Below are 24,171 nucleotides of genomic sequence, written 5' to 3' on the forward strand. Positions count from 1 at the left end.
CTCCTTCTAAGAGGCCAAGTCAGAAAAGATGTTTTCGTCGAAGGCCTGGAGGCTTCCGTGCGAATGCTGGGCTATTTGGCCTGTCATGTCTCGATGGACAGCACCGATTGCGACATCAATTTCTTCGAAGAAAGACAGGCGTGAAAGTATGTAAATGATCATGGCATGTCTCCGTTGGAAGACGCCGAAATCGAAGCCAGTGAAAGTGCGCATGATCTTCACCGGTGAAAGCCGCAGAGAGTGTCGAACATGTATCGAACAATACTTTTACTCAACGGGCATCTCGAGAACGTTGTGGGTGAAGCGACATCTGGCTGGAACTTCAAAATCCTGAAAATGAACCAGATGCAATTCCGAAAGTGGCACATGTCGAGTGGTGGCAAGAAAATATCCGCCGGGCCATCTGTCTTGAGAGGTAATTGAAGAACAGAATTAGGCGGGCCGCGGAATGCTTCGAAAATGCGCAGGTGCTCGTCATTATCCTTTGGGGCAGAGCGTTTTGGAGGATTGAAAGGTGAAACTAGACGTCACGGTGTCTTTATTACCTGGTTTCGCTGCCTGCGTCTTGCATCGGCAACACTGTGATTCTGGTGCCTTTTGGGAGGTAGCTTGAAGAGACATGTGAGCATTCGCCTACATCTAGTCGCTGTCGTCGCTGTCGCTATCGTCGTCGTCGTTATCGTCGTCATCGTCGTCGTGGTGTTCATGGTCGTCATGATCGTCGTCAGAGTCGTTGGTGTCTCCATGATGGCGGTGATGGTCACTGTCCCACTCCAATTGGCGTTGCGCCGCGTACTGCATAGAAGTCTGATGCCAAAAGAGGTTCCAAGGCCACCAGTCGTCTTCGTCCCAGTCGTCTCCGAAGCAAGCCCACCAAAAACACACGGCTTGGTGATTTCGCTTGAAGTCGAAAGTGCGGCGATCTGTAACGTATCGACGGTCAGCCCTGAGCTTGGAAATTGGCCGCGCAGTTTACCTTCGAAATTTTATTGCACAATAAGCCGCTGCAAAGTTTGCGACAGCAAGACCACTCTTTTCCAATAATTGGTGGTGGTGGAAAAGACGAGAAGCGTCCAGCATGGGATGGCACAACAGAAGAGGAAGGAAGGACTTTCCCAACTCCTCCTTCTCGCGAGGAAACTGCGAGCCCCCCAAAAGGAGCTCCTTGCCGCGGTTGCCTTCCATGCAGCTACCCGTCACCGCCGCATTCAACGCACCATCTCATTTATCTCGAGCAACTTGAGAGGCAACAAAGAGGCTGCAGCATTGCGGTTGCACAAGCAAGGGCTGGACCTGGCTTGGCCTGTCCAATGCGGCATCTTGTGGAACATGAAATATTAAGGCCATTCCGAGGCTGCCCGCCTTCGACCCAGCGCGAAATACGGACGACATGCAAAGCAAAGAACACATCGATGCGAGATCCAGCTTCGCGATCTAACTTTCGATGAATACCGATAATTCCAGGCACCAGACAGACTCGAAGATGTCGGTCGCAACGCATTATTCTACGAGCCAACAGGTCTTACCTCGATGACTGGATTGCTATCCGAACAGCATGTGCCTACGCCGCTGGGTTGACATCGCAACATCCTTGACTACTTCATCCACGAACATTACACCTCCACCAGAAACGAACTGAGCGACGTTGATGGAATGGAGGCCCAAAACGTTCTCGGAGGTATCACCGGCATAGGTATTCTCAAGTTCCCCGCGCTGACTGTTTGCATTTGTCGTCAGGCTTCACATCGCTGAATGCGGATTTTGAATCTATGTCTCAGTCCACCACTGGAAGGATCGTCATTCACTTCACGTATCATTTCTCTGCCTCTCGGCCCGCGCATGATTGGAAAGTGCTTTTTCACATCCGAGATATCAATGCAAAAGGTTAAACCACTTGCCTTCCCGCACTTTGCCCTCGATCGCTGTTCCTCATCCTCCTGCAGTGCCGCGCCCACACATAATGGACTACTACGACTCCGATCAGTCAAGCAATTCAAGCATCGCCTGGGATGCGTCGCCTAAGACAGCACCTCAGCCGACCATCCGCCGGTCATCGATGACTGAGTCTTTGCCGCCGGAAATTGTCCTCGCCATCCTACAAGCCCTCGTCACCCAAGCCGTGGAGATAGCCGACGAGATGGCAATGGTTCTCACGTACTCCGACGCGAGACACGACTCCAAGCTTGATATTCTGATTCACACCCGCTTCGCCTGGCAGCACGATTCCACCCAGATGAGACGCTTCCGCAGCATTCGCGCGCCCTTGCAGATCAACCACCATACTAGACGACTTATCCACGAGCATTTTGTCCCCTTTCCCATGCGAACTGCCAGGCCCCGATCGAGACACATGGGCTGGGTCTGTCCAAAGTTAGATCTTTTTTACCTCAATACCGACGCCGACGAAGAACAGGGTAATCTCAAGCGTGCGATCGAGAGCCCAACGCCACTCGACGCCCAGCTCGTCAAGAGCATCGAGGTAGTCCACGATTTTCCGCCCTACTTTTTCGGCGAGGGCTGGGTCCCAGAACTCGAGACAGTTTACGCCCTGCCAAATCTGCGCGAGATAAATCTCAATATCGGATACACCGGTGATGAGTTCGAGCCAGTACCGGTCCCGAAAAAGCTGCATTCCCATGCCAACTTGCTTCCAATTGACGCAGATCTCTTCCCAGAGCTGGCTCTGTACTTCAACGACGACGAACCGAACGAGAATTTTGCAATATGGGCGGAGAAAGCTCGTGCAAGGGGCATCAAAATCTTTTGCATCGACCCGCGATTCTTTTGGTTCTGGAAGACGATCGAGTTGATTCAAACTCCTGCCGGCACAAGAATGAAGTTTGTTCATCCCGAATGTCGATGCTATAAGAGATCGCCGTGTGGGTTGGACGACTCGGGTAACTCAAGTTTATCTTCCGGGTGGTATGATTCATCGTGACCGATGTCAGACATATCCATGGATGCCATCGTGACCGATGTCAGCGACTCCCATTCGTCCGTGTAGCGCTTAAGTCCTTACTTGCATCTGTCACGCCCCCATCACCCCTATCCTGTTTTTCTTTAGTGTTTGTCCACATGTAAGAAAGCCTGTTCTTTGGGGTAGGTAGTCGCGTCGGCACCGTCTTTGTCCACTTTTATCCGCCGACAATGGCGTCTGATCAGCCCAGCCTCCCGACATTATTCTGCCTTGTCGGGATATTTCTGTCTGTCGCCGAGGTCAATTTGACTTGATGCATCAACGACGCGCAAATCCCTGGCCATCATATTATCGCGACTCACCGCACCTCGACACCGTCGTAAGTACGCACGGAAGCCTCCAGACTATTCTTGCACAGTTGACTGACTCAAACGCAGAACTTTTTCGCGATCGCCTCTCTTTTCCCCGCGGCGCAAAACACTTGGTTTCTTCAATCCCTACACAGATAAGGTGGACACAATCAGCTTCGCGACGAGCACATCCTATCGCCTGCGATGGCGGCCTGTCCAGTCGCGCCTTCGCTTCCATTCGAGGTCTTCCTCAACGTCGTCGACATTCTCATCCTCGAAGCCGAAGTCACCGCGGAGCCAATGGATTTGTGTTTCTACCTATCGTCGCGTTCTGAACCCGAGTCACGGCTTGACGTACAAGTCACCGATTTGTTCTCAAATCCGAGATGGACGCTACGGAATAGGAAGAGAAGATTTGAACAACTATGTCTTGTGCTACAGGTGAACAGCAAGACTCGTGGCATGGCTCTACGCAAGTTTCCGCGCATGACCCTTTGGGATTCGTACAGCAAAAAGGCGTCTCCGTTATGGGTACATCCAAAAACGGATCTTTTCAATCCGATATTTTGCACCATGCCGAGCGATTGCATTCAATTCAGACAGGCCCTGCAGTACCCATTAGCCCAGGACCGGGTCTTAGTCCAATCCCTCGTCAACATTCAAGGCTTTCCGCGAGACTTTCTGATGGAAGAATACGAAGCCGACGTCGATTCAATATTGGCACTCCCCAACATCAGAGAGATAACGTTGAACTCCGAAGTTGTCATCACAAGTGCGAGCTATCGGTATCCCGAAATCGACCACCCCCATCCCAGTAACGAGCTCATACCGCTGAGCGGGTACTTCTTCCCGACGATAGGGAGGTGGACGGGTTGGCATCGCCAGGCACTAGAATACTTCTGTTGGCGAGCGGAAGAGAGGGGCATCAAAGTGTTTGTCGGCATGGGAGGTAGCGCGGAGAGGAGGAAGCTGGAATTGGTGCCTACTGCGGATGGATTGCGAAGCAGACTAATCAATCCTATTTGCACGTGCGACATATGATTGGGAGACCGGAAGAAACATGGAGACGTACGGACTCCAGCATGGACATTGGTCTATCGAGGGCACCTGGGGCTGGGGCATGAACATATGGGCAAGTGTAATAATCAAGACGCATTTTGCATCCCAGGCAGCACAACAACTTAGACAGACATGAAGTCCATATCACATATGGCATGTGGGCTCTTTTTTTAATTAAGGCCTTTGAATAAGGATGTGGTGCGCGCATATTATTTCTTTTACGCCATGATGTGAGGTGTCAAACGGAGGTGTGTTTGCTTGACTTGTGCGGCCCTGGGCAAATCCGTTTGTTCAGAGATGAAGGTGAAAACTGATCTCAATGGGAAGGCTCATGAGACTGGGCCTCTGGTTCCTTCCCTTTGAACTTGCACAAGCTGCTCTTTTTCGCCAGCGAGAAAATTTCTCCACCTCTCAAGTTAACAAGCGCAAATACTTCTCAACGCGCACAGCCAAAAACCGGCCAAGCGTCTTCCTCGCTTCAGCAACACCAGCTCCATAGCTCCTCGAGGAAGCTTGTTCGGTCTGACAGGTGAGTTTATTATCACATCTCATCGATCCGGTCTCTTGATCAGATCTTTCGTTGAAAATCTATTGTCGCGTGTTTCTTCTAACTCAGTCGCTCTAGACAATTCTTCTCCAACCTACCTCCAACTCGGGCCAACGCCATTGACACCCGCCAGAATGCCTGTCCTCAGCAAGCCCGTCGAAAACGGTCGGGGCCCCGTCCCCTACGAAGTCTTCCTTCTCGTCGTGGACACCCTCATCGCCAAGGCCGAAGCCTGCCAGGAGTCCCTCTTCTTTTGGATGTACTACCAGCATCGCGTCCCCTCCAAGCTCGCCTTCATCCCCTCTCAAGACGAAGACGAGGCCAGAAACCAGCCGCTTTATCCATTGAAGACCCGCTTCCGCTCCATCATGCTCGCCTCCCAGGTCAACACCAAGACGCGCGCCCTCGTGCACAAAAACTTCGTTCGCGTCCCGCTCGCCTTGCCTTACAATGACACGCTCGCCCCCGTGGAGGCCTGGGTCGTCCCCCACCTCGACAAGGTCATGGTGATGCCCTTGATCACCCGGCTGGTGGAGCCTGAGAATATCGCCGGCTTCGTCCAAGCCATCTCCAAGCCCACGCCTGCGGGCTACGCCATGCTCCAGCACGTGCAGCACCTCCACCTTCCCAGCCTGGCGTGCTTGAACAAGAGCTACCACAACATCATGGCGCACTTTGCCAAGCTGCCTAACCTTCGAGACGTCTTCGTCAGCATCGGCCGGTACAACAAGAAGCACTTCGAGGACGCTTACCTCGACAGCGGCCTATTCATGGTCAACCAGGACACGTTTCCCGACCTCCAGGACCTGTGGACTACCGGCACGGCCTACTCCCTGCACAAGACGTGGCGCCCCTACGAGAAGAGAGGCATCAAGCTCTACGGAGCCGGGAATGCGGATTTTGAGAAGGTGATGGAGTTGATTCCTAAGGAAGGCGACTTTACGGCTATTCTCTACCCCCCGGGCAAGCCTCGCCCGGCTCAGGATGAGTCCATTGCGGAGGAGGCGTTGGAGATGATTCAGTCGCTCGCGCTTTGAACCACAGGAGGGGATAGCTGAGGACAATGGGCTTTCACCGGGAAGAACAGATCATGTGATGCTCGCATCTGGGGGAAAAGACTCGGACTGGTTGTGCCATTCTTGGCATCTATCTGAATAGACGATGAACGCAGTCATAGGAATTTGAGATCATCTTCGGTATCACGATTCAGGGTTGAGACATGCAGTTGACAATGACTCACGTGAGTAAAGTTGTACGGACATGCGATGAACCTCCTGCGGCAAAAGGATAGGACGGACGAAGCTTCTTGTCAGTGCCCTCCCAGAATGACAGGTCCCGACACTCGCAGAACACGCCTGTGCAACCGAAAGAAATCAATTCTCAGCTGCTACAATGTTCGCTCACTGGATATATATATGTATAACATTCATGCTGATCCTCCCAACATGTCGATGCTTAATTCGAAAGTAGAGACCTCTGATGTCCAACACCTAGGCCAAATTTGACCTGACGCCTCCTAGTAGCAGCTGATGCCAAAATTGCCATCCTTGCAAGTGCCGGTGCGCTTGCGCTCGCCTCCAGGCTACATCCCCGGCCAGACATGTCAGCGACGAGAACCTCTTTCACCCAGAAAACTGAAGGCCGGTGTTCAACTTACGTTGTCGATGCAGGTCACCTGGCAAGTCGCCCCAAGGTTGCCTTGGCCGCACTCGGGCACGGTGTTGCAGTCAGACTCGACACTCTGGCGGGGTGCGAGAGGCTGGACGCGAGCCGGCATCTGAGCTGCGGCCTGGCCGATGGCAAGGGCGGCGATCGTGACGAAAACGAAGGAGCGCATATTGTTGTTGAATCGTGTGTGTTTGTGGTTTTCTTTTTTGGACGTTTGAAGAGAGTTTTGCGGCAGAATCAATAAAAGAGAGTTGTTCGGGGGGTATGTAGAAGGGCGTGGGCTAGGGTGCGGTGTCCTCGTGGGAAGAAATGTCGCCGACTTTTGTATTGAGTCGCTTCTTGCCATATGCCTTACATAGCACCTCCACTTCCCGCAAGGATAGATTGTTGTGGACCTCACCGGTGGGATCAATCAATCTGTTGCGATGATTCTATTGCATAGCATGCCGCGAGGCCTGTCGTTGAGGAATTTAGAGTTTGAGCATGAGACTGCGTGGTCAAACTCGATGCTATTATTTTTAACCCCTGCCCGAGTCATGAAGAGCACCAGAGCTATTGAGATCGCCCTCGTCGCCTGACTCCGGCACTCTCGGCAACGCAAGAGAACCTCGGAGTGCCAAGCGGTCGGTGTCATGCTCGGCTTGGCCGAATTTATCGTGTGTGATGCTCGGTGCAGCGGGAGGCGGAGCTTTCCACAGTATTTACTGATCCGATCCGGACGGGAGCGTGGGCATCGACTACACTACCACGCGATGCCAAGACCGTGGTTCATGTCTGAAACTATTGGTAGGTGAGAATGCAACCCTCGGGAAAGTTGCTGAGTTGAATGTGACTTGGTTGCGTTCCTTAACTTTGTTCTATGTCACTGCAATATGTCTGTGTCTCTGCCCCTTACTGCAAACCTGTTGTTTTGTCATTTATATCTGTCGGTTGTCTCGGTCTAGCCCCAGGTTTCGCAATCAAGTTCTTCCCTGCTCTATTCTCCGAATTTCCCTGGCTCTGACTTTGTTTGCAACTCTAATTTCTCGGCTTGGCCCTGGACTCGGCCACCATGCTGCTTCCCTCGAGTGTGGGCCGTCTCGGACAGCGGCAATAGTTCGCGTTGACATTTCATGAGCGTGACTAGGCTCCTTTATGTGAATTTGTTCTATGTTTCTATTCTCCTTCCTTGTCCAGTAACGAAACTTTAATATCTTTTTTTTCCCTCTGTCATTGGACCTGCTCTCCGGTTTGGTCCTCTCCGGCTCTGTTTGCGCTTTCTATCTCTGAGACCAGAAAGTGGCCTCGAGCTGATTCTCCGACCTTCTCTGATTCTCTGTAACATTGATCTACCTCATTTCTCTCCGGGCCTGTCTCTAGGTCTGCTCCCTCCGTGCGGCTTCTCTAGCCCTGGTTCTCTCTGGCCTTGTGTGTGTCTGAGAATCTAGCAGCCCAGCTGCGCCGACCTCGTCTTGGACGCCAGCTTTCTTCTCTCCGATGTGGGCGTTCTCGGGCAGCAAGAACAGTTGGGACTGACATATTGGACCATAGTACCATCCTCCGAGGGGAAGATCTCCATGATACACTTTTTGGGAGAATGTTTGGATAATCCGATCAGTCCGTAAAGCTTGATGCCCTTCTCCTGAAATCTACGCCAGATGGAGCAAAAGTTCCGACCCTTGGGCATCGTGTCCCAATACTGCAAGTCGGAGAACAACTGGTAATCCAGGGCGAGAGAGCGACGTCCACCGTGGAGAGTTTCGATATCTTCTAGGTTCTTTCTGACGGGGCCGATGAGGGCCATGATGTGTCTAAGATTGGGAAGGGCGAGCAGAGCCTCGTTTCCCTCGTACTTGTCAGCGCGGAGGCTGCAGATCGATGAAATGTATATGCTTTGGATCAGGTCGAGAGTGGCGTGTGACTTCGGGATGGGTGGGTGATACGCCGGATAGAAGCAGCCCCCTCTGAAGTAAGAATCGGGCCGGACTACAGCATGGTGTGGGACGAAGGCGTCGACTTCTGGCAAGATGAGAGCGCTGACGGGCAGGATGTGGCCGAGAGCACCGCTCGAGACAAGACGGCGACACATAGGTACCGGTCGAAAGGTCTGGTAAACCATCTTGCGGCTCCTTTGGTTGATCTGCGAGGGCAGTCGAGGATCTCGGTGTCTTTCTTTCATCGCAGCCACAAAGGGGCCCCCTCGGTGGAGATCGCCCACAACAAGCTTGCAGGGCAAATCATGTCGATAATAGGTCCATGCAATCTCGCCGTACTGTTCTGCCTCGATACCGGCGATGAGGAACTCCACTATACTGAGGAACACCTCATACGGAAGGACGGAGGACGACGACTTTGACTGGGGAACCATGGTGGGTGAGATTTCGCAGGGCTGCAGCGAAGGGCAGTAAAAGCGGTAGGTAACGACGACGACGAACGACGACGACGACAATTCTGATGGCGATGGCGGCGATGATGTGAGCAGAAAGCCTTGTTCAGATCTGTCGGTGCAAAGAAGCGAGAAATTTCAAATGACAGATGAAGGCATCTGAAATTCCCTAAGCAGGTCAGGCAGGTTTTCAGAAGGAGGGGAGACGGAGACGGCGAACAAGAGTGGCAGACGAGGGTGAGAGACGAGGACGAGTGCGACGACACCAAGCGACAGCGACGGCACCCAGAGCCAGGAGCAGGGACAGAGACGAGGACAACAGACGAAGGCAGCAGGCTGATAAACAACGCCTACCGATAACCAGAATATGGTTGACAAACCGGAGATGCAGTCTGAAGGTGGAGAGAAGGTAGGAGGCGCAGGCAAGTAAGGTGGGCTGCTAGAAGGAATGATCCGAAGATATTCACTTCTAGTGGAAATGCTTGACGCTTATCGATTAGATAAACACAGGATGCCGGTCTGACAAAGAAAAGGTTTACGAGATGGGTTTTGTGCGATTTGGAGGAAGGAGCGTCTGGATCCCTCGCGCCTTCAACGCGAGAAGCTAATGCTGAGATTCATATTCACCCAGATGGACATTCTGAGAGTCAGAAAATCCACGCCTGTACATATGGGGATCCATCCGATCCATGTCCATACCAAAGCCAAAAACACCACCTCATTGCCCTATCCTTCCCCTGTGGATGCCCTCGTTGACCCTGGAATCCTAAGTCTTCTCATCTTCAAGTTTAGTGGCACGACTTGGCCGCAACCCCATCGGTCTTCCCCATCTTCAAGGCGCCGTTTGCTGGATGGCCCTGCACTCATCGCAGTCGCAGTTCGGTCGCAGGTATCGAGCATTCATCTTCTTCTTGGCGGGATATAGCTCCAGGAGCATGATGCCGGTGAAACTTGTTTCCGCGTACAGCTTCACACCCTTCTTTTTGAAAGGGGCCCACAAACCTCGAAGTTGGGGGACGTCCCGCATCCACTTGGCGAGCGAGTAAAACCTCTTCTCATCAAGTGGTCTGATTCCATGGTGGACATTTCCGAAGCCTTGTTGAGGATCGATACCGCCAATTTCAACCGAGATCTGCTTCAGGTTGGGAAGGGCGAGAAGTGTGGCCACACGGATGGCGTTTGAAGGTTTGAAATATTCCCAGGCAGGAAGATTGATGCGCTGGATGGCTTCAAGCGCGATGTGTCCCGATGGAGTAGGCAGGAAGATTGCTTGATCGTACCCTTGGTCAAGGTAATCGTATTCGATGTCTCTCAAGTTGAGCGGGATGAAGTCGTCGATTTCAGGAAGAATCCAGGCGTTGATGAAGGGGTAGGGGTCCATCGGAATTCGGCGGAAGGTCTTGTGAACTAGGCCTCGTGTCTTGCGGTTGATCTGGGAAGCCAGACGAATGTCATAAAAGCGTTCTCTCGTGATTTCCTCCGGGCCAATCGAGGCATTAGGAGATAGAGGAGGCGGAAATGGGTTGATTGCGATTTTGGTTGGGGACTCGTACATGTATGTGAGCGAGAACTTGTAAGGATTTGCATGCGCTGCGGCTTCAGAGATGAGCATATCGATGATGCCGAGGAAGATCTCGTATGGAACGCCGCGTTTGCTCGACATCTCGGGTGCCATGGTTGCGATGTTTGGGGATGGTGTTTGACCCTCGATGAGGTTGGGAGAAAGAAAGAATGAACTTTTCAAAACTGTCGCGGAAAAATGGCTTGCTTTTTTTTTTTTCTAATATCATCCGCAATGAGTAATGGGTCTAGGATGCCTGCAGACCGAGTTTTCACCATGATTCCATCCAAGTCCATGGCATCGATGGAGCCGTTACCGGGAAGGTGCATCGCCAACGAAGCAAACAAACTAGACTCCCACAAACAAGAAAAAAAAGAAAGCGATTGCTTTTTAAATCTCAAATCTAATAAATTCCACTCACCTGCCTAGGCACTTCTAAATCGAGACAGCCACAGCAGGGAGCTTCTTTCAAAGAAGTTTCGGTGCCGTCGCTGCTGCGCTTCACCTCTCACATTCACCTGCGCCAACCAAGGCGAGCATCCACAGTACTCGAGAAGTCGAGGCAGCATCTCAAGGCTCCCACCCTCCATCTTGCCTCCGTTTGCCAGTCACCTCTCCACGTTTTTCTCTTGTTTTTCTAAAACCAAAAATCAGATGTTTGCTCTTCCACCTCAACTCAGCAAGAGCGAAATTGCCACAACCATGTCTCTCCAGAAGACAGCCCGCGGCAAAGCCGGTCCAGCTTCCCTACCCTACGATGTCTTTCTCAACATCGTCGACATCCTCATCACCGAGGCCGAGGCCTGCACACTCGTCAAGGTGTGGACCCTCTACTACGATTTCGCCTCCCCTACCAAGCTTGCTGTCTGGGATGAGCTGCCCCGCCTCCGCCAACGCCCCAACTTGCAAAATCGCTTCGACCGCATCCGCCTGCCCTCGCAGATCAACCAGGCCACACGCGCCATGGTTCATCGCAAGTTCATCCGCGCCCCTTCCCACAATCACCAGATGCCCGTCGACGTCTGGATCCGTCCCGAGAACGACGTCTTCATCCCCTGCTTTGCCGCCGATCCGGACTCCTTCCCCATTGAGGAGGAGGAGTACTTCAGACAGGCCATGATGCTTCCGACCCCGCCGGCCGCCGCCCTGATCCAGTCCATCCAGCGCGTTGCCACGCCCTCGTCGTGCTTCTGGTCCGATGACAACGCCTCTAGCGTCGCGGCTCTCTCGACCCTGCCGAATCTGAAGGACGTCATCATGGACGTCAGAAGCTTCCAGCCTCCCTGCCGAGGACGCGACTTGAAGGAGGGTCCTATGCCCATCGACTATGAGATGTTCCCCGCCCTGGCGATCTGGAACGTCACCCATGGGGCTGGGTTCAACGCTGTCTTCCGGCCCTTGAAGAAGAAGGGCGTCCGCGTCTACGGCTTCCGCGGTGAAGTTGAGAGTTTGCTCATCGAGATTGTCGGTACCAAGGATGGCGTCGCCATGAAGCTGCTCCCTAGCGAGTGGTGCCCGGGCAAGTTTATGGTTCAGACCTAGCGTTGAAGAGAGAAGGAAGGGAGGCAGATTTCGACTGTGTCTTCTGGTGGCTTATCGTCGCGCTTGGCTGATTAATGGATGTGGAAGAAGAAAGTGCTTTTGGCCAAATGAGGAGCTCTACACAGCAAGGAGGACGTCAAACACAAGAAACAACATTGTGCAGCGGCTCAACAAAAGAAAAGACCAGTACTATAACCGTGATATGTGCTTCTGATGTCTGTTATGCTCTAATGTCCCAAGTGTGCGATCGAAAATGAAAAGCTAGAAAATGCAATGAAACTCCCCCCTAACCACCGCTCGCTGTTCCGGAACCTACCGGTCTGTAGTCTGTAAAAGCGCCCTATCCACCACTTGAAATTCCAGACCCCCATCCACAGCCTATGATAACCATACTTTGATATCATCGGGGCAGCTGATTATCTCAAAGCTGTTCTCCTTGTTCCGTTGTTCGAATATGTCGTGGCACCGCAGTTGTATGAAGATGCTGACGTTCTTGCTCTTCAATCTTCCCAGGACGTGTGAAAGAGAAGTGTCCAACTCCCTCAAAGAAGGTATTCCACTAACTGACGGGTGCGCATCTTGTATGACCTCCGACAGCGGGACTAGGCTGAGAGGGTTGCCGTCCTCGAGACGACGCTTTCGGGCGTCAGCAAGCCCTTCGAAAGCAGCATTGATGAGGCCGATGGAAGTCACACTCCCCATCAGTCGGAGGCCACGGGAGCCAACTCCAGTTCTCAAGAAGTGGGCGTCGTAGGGTGCGAGAACGATGTTCCGCAAGTTCTGAAGGACATGAAGATTGTGAGGCGTCAGGTGCTGAAAGGTTTCAGCTGGCTGCAGCATGTGTTTGTCGAGGACAAAGACGTCCTTCTCAAGGCAAACCCATTCCTTCTGGTTGTTCTCTGCGAGAGGTAGGTAGGCTTTGCGAGCAGCCCTTCGTATTCTTTGGTTGATTTGGAGGACAGTGCGAATATGAAGGTATCGCTCTTTTGCCAAAGCCACAGAGTCTCCCCGCCCTCTAGAACAGAAGACGCGACGAACAACTTGAAGCGTCTGTGCGTGGCTGTAGAATTCGAAGTGTTGAGGCTGCAGGCTTGATGTGGTAGACGAAATAAGCTCGTCAGCGATTATGAGAATTAGCTCATAAGGGAGTTTTCTGAAGATCGTGGAGATGGACGAGGGAGGGGTTCCTGTGGCAGTGGCCATTGTGAAGGTCGATCTGATGAGAGGTGGGTTGGTGTATGATGACTGAGATGTGCTGTAATGAAAAGAATGTGAGTGAAGATAACAGCGGTGAAAATTTGGCGCGGTGACTGAAAGAGATCGTTCGATAGTGTGATTATCTGGAGCGGCAGGCGCGATGAATGTGAGGTCAGCTTGTGGTGTGGGGGGCTGAAGTTCACAAAGAAGACTTTGGATGGACGAAGAGAGGTCCTTTCATTCGTTTCAGTGTAGGAGGCTCGATTCAGAGATGGGTCTTGTAGCAAAAGTTGTATCGTAGAAACGATAGGAATTTGAGTGTTCGTGGGGCCCAACCTTTGCGCCCTCGCTCAGTGCTCGTTTGAAGTAGAATGTGAAGCAAGATGGTGTAGTTCGAGGAAAGAAGTTTGTGTGCGAATGTGATGTGCCGCAGCTCTATTTATATCCCAGAGGTTGAGATTCTTGGAGAGTCGAGGCAGGAGGCACTTCAGGGGGAAGGAGAGAAGAAGGGCAGAATGGAGAAGGTGCCTTGGAGAAAGGCGACCACGCTAGAGACCAACGACCATGCCTGAGACCGGCGACCATACTAGAGGCCGACAACAGCGCAAGTGACCGACAACGAAGCCAGAGACGACGACGAATGTGACAGAATCTTGTATATTCATGGGTTGTCAGAAATTAGTAGAGGGGACCACTCACCTTCTGCGATTAACTCTCTGCGCACCTTGGTGTTGCCGTTCCGCTGTTTGCGCTGAAGACCCTGCCGGCTACCTCTGGTACCTCCACCGTCCAGGTCACACATGCGGCGAGAAGATATGCATCGTCACCTTATGATTGTCTCTCGGATAGTGTCGTCAAGGGCCACTTCTAGGTTGGTGCCACAAATATCGACGAGCCTGCTCTTTGCCGGCTCCAATCTACCTTAAGATGTGAAAGTTGTTCTGAGTTGCTTCGCAACATTCTTCAAATCGACCATCGAGGCAGGACATAAGTCAATTGATGCTTCCACTTGTTTATGCATGACCCATGCTTCAGTAGGCATTTCAACGAAGAATGAAATTGCATTTTCTTCGCGCAAGTTGCGGCACGCGTCGGCCCCGACCTTGATTGGTTCAGGCTGGAGAGAATGCTGCGGTGCTGTTCATTTTTAGCCGATATCGCGGATTCTGGCATCGCAAAGGAGTTCCCACAGCTCTTGCGGCCGCAAGAGCGCGTCAAGCAATCCTTTTGAAACACAAGACGACGAATAAGAGAAAGGAGTAGCTCCTCTCGTGCCCAAGTCTGGAGAATAACTATGAACTTCAACCGTATTTTATTAGGAAGATCAGTGATTGGAAAGCAGAACACAACGGTACCGCGTCAGATAACTCGCATATGGAACTTACGTTGTAGTAAATCAGGTTTCCTTTTTTTCATCTCTTTCCGTTGGGTCCTTTTTGCCGACATTCACCGTACGGGTGTCGTGGTTCCATCGACGATGCTGTGATTTGATCACTGTCAGGCTAGAATATAAAAGGACTTCCCTTGTTACGCCTTCATGAACCTATCATCTGGCCAGGCATCACCCAAATTCAAACACTGCATAGCTTCAAGCTCGCATCTCATTCAAAGCCAATCCGTCTCGTAGATAAGACCATCCGGAAATCTCAAGCTCAACATGTCGCAGCCACCAGAAAACGACTGCCAAATGGAGACATCAAGAGCTCCACAGAACGATATCCAACCAAACACTATCCCCCCTTACGAAATCTTCCTCCTCATAATCGAAGCCATGGTTGACAATGCCTTGGCTGTGACTACCTCGGCACATTGGTTCCTCGACTGCCACACATGGGAGTCATCCATTTGTTATATTCATCTGTCTCCGATCCCATATTTCATAAGGCATCTAAACAGACATAAAGACCGTTATGCTCTCTTCAGAAGCGCCACCCAAATCAACCGCGACTCCCGCCGGATTGTTGAAAATAGCCTCCCCAGGTTTCCCTTGTGCGGCGTTCGGAGAATGGGCCGCACCGACCCTGGGTACGCCTGGGTATGTCCCAGCATCGACGTGTTCCACCTGCCGACTTTGAGAGACCAGTCTCTGGACTGGGACCCAGTTCAGCCGAGAGACTACATAAATGATGTGGACGGCAGACTGTACAGATTTAACGAAATGTTAGCAACGCGAGAGGTCTATCTCAATCCAAAGCCTGCTGCTGCCGCTCTGCTTCAGCACGTGAGGATCATCAGAATCAATGGCATCAAAAGGATGCTGCATTATTATTGCCCAGAGGAGATCCGCTGCATTGAATCTCTTCCTGCGCTTGAGCTCATCCAAGCCTCTTGCGGGGCTTACGGGGACGGGGACGCCAGGCGCTTTCCGCCACTACCGGAGAACTCAGAGGACCGCCACCGCCACGGGAAACTGATTCCAATCGATGAATCGATGTATCCACACGCGGCGATGGCTGCAGAGCGAGACCCAAGCGGTTTGGACCACTTTTGGGGAAAGCTACTCAAGCGTGGTGTGAGATTTGAGCTGACCGGGGATTCGGATTTGGAAGAAGAGGACATAATAGCTCGCAATGAGCTCGCGCAAACGCCCGAGGGCCTGATGATTCGATTCACCGACCAGGTATGCCGTTGTTACCTGGATCCGGTTGAGACGGAGAGGAAGCGGATGATGGAGGAGATGGGCTTCGGGTCTCAGTGGTATATTTCGTTGCCCAGGGACATGTCAAGCAACGACTACATCCGCTGCCGTTGAGAGAGGGAGTAATATGACTGATTGGCATTTGATAGACGTTCATAGTTTAGTCGAGAATCAATTCGGGAAGTTTAGTGAGTTTGCACCCAGTGCTTCGGCTTGGTCGACGCAATCCGCGAAGGCGAATTCAAGTTGAAGTTTCAAATTACCGTTGTCCATGTTCGTGAACAACCCTTCAAAATTGATATTTCAGAGGTGCATCTTGAAGGTTTATTTCAGGATAATGACTAGCTTACGTCGACCTTGTCCTTCAAGGTCATGACTTGCCCCTTCTGCCAGTCTACCTCTTGTATTCCGCATAATTCGGCGCTTCAGCGAGGAGAGAAACAGCTTAGCACAATATAAAGACGTCTTCGTCTTCCTGTGTTTCATTCTGTTGATCTGATAGCATTCCTTCTTGCCCTTGCATCGCCCTTGTCACACGTCTTGTAGCCTCATTTCGCCTACCCGCGACCTATCCACCAGTCCTGCAACTCCACGTGCATTCCTCCATATCATTCCAATCTCTCCTCATGGAGCTCGCTCGAACAAAGTTAGCTTGGCGAAAAGAGACCAAAACGTCGCGGGCATCGAGGGCGACGGCGTCGGTCATTGTGATCAAGGAAGGCGACGTACATGGACACCATAACGAGTCTCAATCATCTCCAGGACGACACTGGAAACAGTCGGGAATCTGTCAACCATGGTAATCTTGACTCCTTTCTCCCACAGCTTACCGAACACGTGGTTGAGTTGGGCTGAAGAGAAGTGGGGGAAGTGGGGGAACGAGACCGCGCCTTGGTCGATGGGCCAGAGATACTGCAGGTCGGCGCTCGCCATGGTGGGGGGCCAAAAGCAGCTGGTAATCATATGGATCTTCTTGAGGTTCGGCAGAGCCGCCAGCTCCCACTGGGCCTCGAATCTGTTGATCAGGAAATTGAGGTTTCGGACCTTCAACGTCTGAATGTGCTTCACGATCTCCTTCGACTCGGGCGTGAGGTCGGGGGACCAGAAGGCTCCGAGGGCGCGGTTGAACTGATCGGCGGCCAGGCGCGGGTGCGTCAGTCTGAATTTCCAGATGTCGGCGTCGGGGCAGATCCAGATGGGAGGCCACATCTCCTCCTTGACGTCATGGTCGTTGGTGTCGCCCCAGTCGCGCTGGTGGTACATGATAGCACGGGGGAAGGCCTTATCGACCATTATGCGAGTCTTGCGGTTGACCTGGCGAATGTCCTTGAAGATCTGGAAGCGTCTCTTCATGTCTGGCTCGGGACGCTGACGGTGCTTGTCGGTGACAACGTAGAGCGGAGCAGACGAGGCGTCCGCCTTCGGAGCCGTGATTTGCCAAGTCATGGGCTCCTGGCAGGCTTTGGCATAAGCGATATCGACAAGGCTCTCACAGATGAGAAGAGCGACCTCGTAGGGAATCTTGGGGAACTGCTGCTTCTTCTCGCTGGCAGTGATGCTGTGACTTCGTCAGCACTCCTTCCCGGCTGGGATTTTTGAGGACTCTCCAACGCAATCCCGGCGACCAGGAAAGCCACCACTGAATCGACGACTGAAATTAACATGAGAAACCAGAGATCACGTACCTGTCATTGTCATCGCGGAGGCTCATGGCCGCGAAGGCGTTGCCCAACGAAGGCGAGTTTTCGCTCATGTTGGCGATGCTGGTGATGTTGACGAGAACAAGTTTTCGTCGATTGGCTTGGGAGAAAATCTTTTTCCTCCCTCAGGCGGAGAGATTGTGGGATTTGCGGGAGGGCAGGACTCAACACCGGTTGCTTGTTGGACGAGGGCCTCGATGTCTGACATCAAGCGTGAACAAGGGGAGCGGAGCTGTTGAAAGACGCTTCAATATGGAACTATTAATGTGAAAGGAAAGAGTCAGGAAGCTGGTTATAAACGAACCAGGGTCAGCACCCGCCTGCACAGTCTTCTTTGACCTTTGTTCATTCAAGGCAGCGCCCTTGACTGCGGCATTCCCTCTATAAAACACCCAGTCTCCTCCCACTCTGTTGGACACAAATAACACCGGATGCAGTTCAACAGTCAGATTCAACGCCCAGATCCAGTATGGCTGTCGACGTCTCACAGCTAGGGGCAGACGTGGCTACCATGCATCTCAACGGCCTTCCCATTCCTCACCTTCCATACGAGATATTTCTCCAAGTCGTTGAGAGTCTTATCGTTGATGCCATATCAGACGCCACAGAACATCCCCTGAGCCTGAGCATCCAAGAGCCCGATGCTAGGGATGAGATCCACCGAAAGCACAAGATCTTGCTCGGCAAGCATCAGTTTATCCGTCAAGCCGACATATCTCATCGGCTTGACCTCGTCCGCAATTTCCACCAGATTGACCGCAAGACACGTCGCATGGTTGCGTCTGCACTTGTTCAGCTTCCAATCACAACATTTGAGTGCGGCGTGACCTACATATGGATGTGTCCTCGAGTCGATGCATTTCAGATCATTTTCCCCCTATCCTTTCTCCGCTCTCTCCGATACTCTCCCGCCCTTCACTTCATTGAGCATGTTGTTGTGAATCCTGTCGAGGCGTGTTTCACCATGTTCCCTGAAATCATCGAAATCCTCACGGCATTGCCAGCGCTCAAGTCCGTGACGCTCATTTCATACTTTGGTGTCAATACGAACGCCCACATTCCAAGGAATCATCACTGTCAACACGAAAACGTTTCCGTCATCGACGAGAAATCATTGATGAAGTTACCATCAGGTTTTAAACTAAGCGGCCCTTCATGGGCGCCTATCTGGGAACGAAAGGTCGCCTTCTACCTCACCGGCTATTACAAAAACTACTTGTTTCGACGCAACGTTCAGCTGTTTCGTCATCAGGATGGTGCTGGCTTTGGCTCGAAAAGCAGTAGTGACGGAAGTCTGCTGATAAGAAGATTGGATCCTTTTTCTTAGGAACATTAAGACCCCATGTATGTTGGCGACTTAACCGCCGGATCATGCTGCCACACATCACTTCTCTGTACTTAATTGCACGAATTTTCAGCTCCATTCCCCTGAAGTCTCTCATTTACAGGAAGGTTACCTTTCCAGAAGCTTTTTGTTTTGTTATGCAACTGCATCATGTCGAGTCGATGAGCATCGGCCCGTTGAAGACCACCTACTCTCGCAAACCGTTCCTGAACATGTGTGCACACGATTTTCGCTGACGTACAAGTAAACTGCATTATATTATATATGCCAGTTTACTCTGACGAGAGAACCGGGAAAGGCCAAATTGAAAACAGGCTCGAAATGTGAATGGCAGCGGGAGAGACCTTTGACTCCGACTGACGCCTGACGTCCAGTGTCGTTGTCACATCATGTAGACAACGAAAAGGGCGTGATACTGAATCATTGGCTTGGCTCCGACGGTTTGAAGTACCCTGGCTTTGAAAACCCTTTCGACGATAAGGTTTTATCATGATGGATCTTTCTGGCTGTGGATCAGAGAGCCCACGAGTATTCTCAATTCATTGTAGGATACATAGACCTTCGGCCCTGATCTGCTTCTAACGCGGGCCTTGAATCTCTGTCAATTCCAGCCCGGTTTCATGGTATTCAACCTCCAGATGAGTCGTCTTTGATAGCAGGGCACACCAATATGATGTCCAGCTGTGAGCCTCTGAAGCGAACTTATATATCACTGACTCGCCAGAAGCGTTGGAGATAGAGCTTTCAACGGTTGAGTAGTTATCAAGATCGTGTAGGGACATCTATCGATGAACATTGTGCTCTTTGCTATCCGCGTATCCACTGACCCCAGCGGCGACGTAGGTGCAGTGAATTCTGTGTCGCAAGGGGGAAGTATTTACCTGTAGATGGGCAAACTTTTCAAGATACCTGACAACCTACCTTGCTACCCGCTTTTCGTTCAATCTTCGATGCTTCCTTTTCTCACATTTAATTTAATTCACCTATCGCTAGGTCAGCCGACGCCGTCAATTTCACCTTCTACACAGTGAATTGGCAGCCCACGGAACGTACTTCAGACGAACAAAACACATTAAAGAAGTCTCACATCCTCTAACTTTCTTTTTCTCTATTTCAACTTCTACACAATCTGCTTTCTCTCAGGGGGGGGAGAACAAAAAGTCCTTTTTCTTGTCACAACATTTCTTTCTTGCACAATCCCTTTGCCCAACACCCCAGCACAACAGCACACAATACATTAAAGATGGCAGCCAGTCCCACTACCGCGGCGTCTGCTCCCCTCCCCCATTTGCCATATGAGCTTGTCCTGCACATTGCTCAGTATGTCATTGGGGATGTCTACGCCGCCATCACCGGGAACGATTGCACACACGGTGGGGTCAGGTGGAAGTTGGGAGTGCGCCAAAGTTGGAACGGATCTTCGTCGGACAACATCATCTACCCCGAGTCCAAAGAGGACTTGGCGGGGAGGCGGGGAACGCCATTCCGTCCTCTGCGAATGATCTCGCAGGTTGACGTTACCCTGAGGAGGGAGGTGTTCAAACACTTTGCCCCATTCCCAGGGGCTGCCTCACGCTCATCCGGCTCGTTCGAGGATCTGGGATTGGCATGGATTGCCACAGGAGACACCTTTCTGTTTGGAAGGGACTTGACCTTCTGGTGGTCTGTACTCGGCGCACTGGTCGATATGCCTGCATTCGAAACGCAGATATTTGGGACTATTCAGGAGGTCCATCTCGATAGCCTGAAGTCGATCAAGGTCCTAAAAGGGGCAATCGGAGACGACGACGTCAAAAGGTTCTTGCAGCTCTTTCCCAACCTACGGAGAGTTCTCATTGGAATCCCAAAGAGGAGGGATCTCATCTCCGCTGAGTACATCGACGATGATCTGTCTCCCCTTACCAGGGACTCATTTGCCGACCCAACCAAGATCCCCCCATTCTTCGATATCATCTGGACAGCTGGCGTGAAGGCCAACACCTTTTATTCGAGCGACACCGCCATCTTCGATACAGTCTAAGAACATGACAACAACATCAAGCAACGGACAGCAATTGCCGCTAGCAAGCGTTCAAGCCTGGGATTACAATGCAATCAGGTAAATCTTCGTTTCCACACAGATTTGGAGTTCCGCTAACATCACACGCCAGGTCTATAATAACTACAACGATGATAATGACGATAATGACAATGATTTGGGAGTTCTCAGCGCAGATATGAAGGGACAGAATTCACGAAGCAGTGTGCAACGCGCAGACGGCAAGGACTGTGCGACAAGACAACAAAGGTCCTGCGGCGGAAGACAAAGCGCTTTGTGTGCATCATCCCTGACCAGCACTAGGGCTTTATGAGCTACACTTGGCGTTTGGGTTTACTTCAGAACTGCTTGGTAGTTAAGGCCAGTCGCCTGACAGGCCACCTTAATACACAACACCCTGTTGGTACTGCATACCTAGCATGAGAATATCATCAGAACAACGGTAGCCGGTCAACAGAGGTTTTCCAAGGCCGAGAAGATGTCCAAATTCTCGACGTGTCGTCCAGTCGGCCCCAGATGAGGTGTTGGAAACAACTTGGAATTGCAACACCCCGCAGGAGCTGGCTTTGGAAAGAAACTTAACCATTTCTTAAATAGATTCGCCTTTTCTTCCCGGCTATGATCCGAAGGCTGACTACGGCCAAGGTGTGCTCGACTACGTCGAGAGGCCTGGAAAAGAAGTAGTGCCATAGTGGACATCAGTCCAAGTCTGGGGGCTAATGTGACACTAAAAGAAGAGCGAGATCAAACTAGACGTCAAAAACAAGGAAATAAAATGTCACATATTCCGTTTATCCCAATATCTACGAAACTAGGTGCCACATGACCAGAAACTGAGAGGCTCGCCAAATGTTCTGAGGCCTGGAGAAGTACCCCGTAACCTAAGTTGGCACGTTGCGTCTCGATTTCCCGTCGCACCATCATCTAAAGCAAGATGCGCATCTATAAACCTTGAGCACCCATGGCAAGACCAGGTCAGCTCGTTGTGCAGGCAACAGCCGCGTATACCCATGTCCACAAACCAGCTCTCGCACGTCTTTCAGCCTGGGAACAGACAGCGCTCTGAACCTAATAGGTATCTCCTTCTCTCTAACCAATCACGGCGAGTCGCGTCGCAGGCGCACTCGAACTCGGAGTGGGAAAATTTCACCCGAAGGCCCTTCTGCGTGGAAAACACCTCGACATCATTCCTGCCAATATAACCCTCGAGGATGACGCGAGTGCCCCGGTCCAGCGCCTTCTCGATACTCTGCCTACTGGGGGAACCCGCCTGCAAGATTGGGAGGACTTTTTCGTTGGCGGGCAGAAGATTGCCGTGGGAGCAGAGGTTTTCCTCCTCTTCCCACATTGAGACTAATCTATCTCGACGCTCGTAAAAGGTCCGGAGGAGTTTGACGTCAAAAAAGTCGGACAAGATGCGCGCGAATCTGTCAGGCGACAAGATATACGGGATATTCAGCGTCTCGATATGGGGCAGCAACGACGTCCTACACCGCAGATCAGGCGTCCACGGAACCCCGCCCTTTATATAGTAAAAATGGTTATAGTGCATTGAAAACTCGTCGATTCTGGGCAGGGTCAGTATGTGGCAAGACATCTCTTTCCTGAGCTTCTGAAGCACTGCCCAGATTTGAAAACGACGGCCAAAGTTTCGATTGGCGTGCGCTTGTGCGTCTTTGCTGATCAGCGCAATCCTCGTGAAGCATGCAAGTCGGTGTCTCTGCTGTCGCACGAAGTTTGGTTGACATGCCAAACTTGAAATGTATGGAGACTCGGCTGTGAGAATCCAGCATGCACGTTCCATTGAAGCCTCGAAGACCGCAATCAATTCGTCAAGTATGGCGAGGAAAATCTCGTGCGGGACTCGTCGGGGTTGGGAGACTTCGTCGATGCTTGAACGCGTCGTCTTGACGGCTTGGGACGCGCTAGAAGGCGCGGCCATGGCGAGAATTCCTCAGAAGCGTGTGGTGTGATGCGTTGTGATGTGTTTTTGCAACCAGCAAAGGGCACATCCGGTGGACATTGAGAGCTTTTATGGCACATGGCCCGCCACCTTCATGGCGGTCAAACCCAATCACGTTGGTCGACACCTTTGCAAACAGTCATCGCTTCTGACATCAAGCTCTAGCTAAACCTTGAACAAAGCTGACCTGACCTCGAAATCAACAGATAGGACATTAGGGGATGAACCAGAGCAAGCATAAAACGCCTAGAGAAACCACGCCTATGCTGTCTCCGTCACCTTCAAGAGTGGTGCATTCCAAAGTCAAACGTGCCACCCTCAAGCATTATCAAGACGCCCATACCAGTCCAGAAAGCGAGCAGCACTGCTACTCGACGGCGACCGCGGCCTGGGCTTCGCAGAGCTCGCGCCATAGGCCCTGGGTGACTTCTCTAAAGAGACCTGGCATAGGATTTGCTACACATGCCGGAGTAAAGTTGACTGTAGTGTCAACAGGACAAACTCCAAAGACGGAACGTGCTTGGTGATGAACAAGAGTCGATGGACTAGACACGAGAAACTCGCATCACACGCCAGCCACATGAGCAGCTGCCCCTCTTGACCGAAAAGAAACAAGCCACCTACCATTCCACGGACAGACTAGAGCCTCTACGATGCCTCGCAGTCGGCCGACTCTCCCACGCCATCTTGAATGCCTATGTCAAGGATTGCGTCCACTTGGAAGCGTCATCTCGAGCCGGAGACTAGTCGAAGCAACCATTCATCAGAAGCCAGATGTCGTCAATGCGTCGGTAATAGCACAGCATCCAGTACCGCCCTCTTCCACCATCCCAGATGATGTAACTCCATGCTCATGTTGCGTTCATCAATCGAATCGCGCGGTCGACAATCCCTCCGAGCCATCCATCCTTCGCAGCATCACGGCCGACTATCCCCATCCACCAACGCCCATCCATCAAGCACCATCGTCCAGGCATCCATCAAAATGCTCTTCACCAATGTAGAACCGTCGCCAGTCGCTCGCGTCGTGTATCGTAATCATGTGATGTCGCATCCTTTCTCCTCGTCCTCGAATCGATGGTGTCGTGATCCCCTACTCCACCTCCCGCATCGTCCCTCCATCACTTCCATCTCCTTCAAAAGCCTCCTCTTCCATTCATCTGCGTCGCCTCGTCGTCGAAGCCATGTCGAAATTCGGAGCCATCGTCCTCCTCTCTCCTCCCATCCATCCGAAACCCCAACCGCAGCAAAAGGCGTCCGTCAAAAGCCGTCGAAATCGAA

At 51.9% G+C, this 24,171-nt stretch overlaps 12 protein-coding genes across 12 annotated transcripts; 6 read left to right on the forward strand and 6 right to left on the reverse strand.

Moving 5' to 3' along the window:
- Positions 1-1,960: 1,960 nt before the first annotated feature.
- On the forward strand, positions 1,961-2,938 carry CGCA056_v006495 (uncharacterized protein; the record flags this gene model as incomplete). Its single annotated transcript, XM_037321744.1, has 1 exon — positions 1,961-2,938. One exon carries the CDS (start codon positions 1,961-1,963, stop codon positions 2,936-2,938), a length of 978 nt encoding a protein of 325 aa, XP_037179602.1.
- Positions 2,939-5,007: 2,069 nt separating this feature from the next.
- CGCA056_v006496 (uncharacterized protein) lies at positions 5,008-5,910 on the forward strand (the record flags this gene model as incomplete). Its single annotated transcript, XM_037321745.1, has 1 exon — positions 5,008-5,910. The coding sequence occupies one exon, from the start codon at positions 5,008-5,010 to the stop codon at positions 5,908-5,910; it is 903 nt and encodes a 300-aa protein (XP_037179601.1).
- A 479-nt stretch (positions 5,911-6,389) lies between these two features.
- Positions 6,390-6,710, reverse strand: CGCA056_v006497 (uncharacterized protein; the record flags this gene model as incomplete). The annotated part of the gene is made up of 2 exons (XM_037321746.1): positions 6,390-6,455; positions 6,531-6,710. The coding sequence occupies 2 exons, from the start codon at positions 6,708-6,710 to the stop codon at positions 6,390-6,392; spliced, it is 246 nt and encodes an 81-aa protein (XP_037179227.1).
- A 1,254-nt stretch (positions 6,711-7,964) lies between these two features.
- On the reverse strand, positions 7,965-8,888 carry CGCA056_v006498 (uncharacterized protein; the record flags this gene model as incomplete). Its single annotated transcript, XM_037321747.1, has 1 exon — positions 7,965-8,888. One exon carries the CDS (start codon positions 8,886-8,888, stop codon positions 7,965-7,967), a length of 924 nt encoding a protein of 307 aa, XP_037179408.1.
- Positions 8,889-9,738: 850 nt separating this feature from the next.
- On the reverse strand, positions 9,739-10,581 carry CGCA056_v006499 (uncharacterized protein; the record flags this gene model as incomplete). The annotated part of the gene is made up of 1 exon (XM_037321748.1): positions 9,739-10,581. The coding sequence occupies one exon, from the start codon at positions 10,579-10,581 to the stop codon at positions 9,739-9,741; it is 843 nt and encodes a 280-aa protein (XP_037179409.1).
- A 588-nt stretch (positions 10,582-11,169) lies between these two features.
- CGCA056_v006500 (uncharacterized protein) lies at positions 11,170-12,009 on the forward strand (the record flags this gene model as incomplete). Its single annotated transcript, XM_037321749.1, has 1 exon — positions 11,170-12,009. The coding sequence occupies one exon, from the start codon at positions 11,170-11,172 to the stop codon at positions 12,007-12,009; it is 840 nt and encodes a 279-aa protein (XP_037180383.1).
- Positions 12,010-12,387: 378 nt separating this feature from the next.
- CGCA056_v006501 (uncharacterized protein) lies at positions 12,388-13,212 on the reverse strand (the record flags this gene model as incomplete). The annotated part of the gene is made up of 1 exon (XM_037321750.1): positions 12,388-13,212. The coding sequence occupies one exon, from the start codon at positions 13,210-13,212 to the stop codon at positions 12,388-12,390; it is 825 nt and encodes a 274-aa protein (XP_037180384.1).
- A 1,999-nt stretch (positions 13,213-15,211) lies between these two features.
- On the forward strand, positions 15,212-15,958 carry CGCA056_v006502 (uncharacterized protein; the record flags this gene model as incomplete). The annotated part of the gene is made up of 1 exon (XM_037321751.1): positions 15,212-15,958. One exon carries the CDS (start codon positions 15,212-15,214, stop codon positions 15,956-15,958), a length of 747 nt encoding a protein of 248 aa, XP_037180385.1.
- Positions 15,959-16,555: 597 nt separating this feature from the next.
- CGCA056_v006503 (uncharacterized protein) lies at positions 16,556-17,597 on the reverse strand (the record flags this gene model as incomplete). The annotated part of the gene is made up of 2 exons (XM_037321752.1): positions 16,556-17,402; positions 17,530-17,597. The coding sequence occupies 2 exons, from the start codon at positions 17,595-17,597 to the stop codon at positions 16,556-16,558; spliced, it is 915 nt and encodes a 304-aa protein (XP_037180386.1).
- Positions 17,598-18,013: 416 nt separating this feature from the next.
- On the forward strand, positions 18,014-18,871 carry CGCA056_v006504 (uncharacterized protein; the record flags this gene model as incomplete). Its single annotated transcript, XM_037321753.1, has 1 exon — positions 18,014-18,871. The coding sequence occupies one exon, from the start codon at positions 18,014-18,016 to the stop codon at positions 18,869-18,871; it is 858 nt and encodes a 285-aa protein (XP_037180379.1).
- A 1,261-nt stretch (positions 18,872-20,132) lies between these two features.
- Positions 20,133-20,909, forward strand: CGCA056_v006505 (uncharacterized protein; the record flags this gene model as incomplete). The annotated part of the gene is made up of 1 exon (XM_037321754.1): positions 20,133-20,909. One exon carries the CDS (start codon positions 20,133-20,135, stop codon positions 20,907-20,909), a length of 777 nt encoding a protein of 258 aa, XP_037180380.1.
- A 1,057-nt stretch (positions 20,910-21,966) lies between these two features.
- Positions 21,967-22,869, reverse strand: CGCA056_v006506 (uncharacterized protein; the record flags this gene model as incomplete). The annotated part of the gene is made up of 1 exon (XM_037321755.1): positions 21,967-22,869. The coding sequence occupies one exon, from the start codon at positions 22,867-22,869 to the stop codon at positions 21,967-21,969; it is 903 nt and encodes a 300-aa protein (XP_037180381.1).
- Positions 22,870-24,171: the final 1,302 nt, after the last annotated feature.

This window comes from Colletotrichum aenigma, assembly GCF_013390185.1.
Source record: "Colletotrichum aenigma strain Cg56 chromosome Unknown KSG_Cg56_contig04, whole genome shotgun sequence".
NCBI lineage: Eukaryota > Fungi > Ascomycota > Sordariomycetes > Glomerellales > Glomerellaceae > Colletotrichum > Colletotrichum aenigma.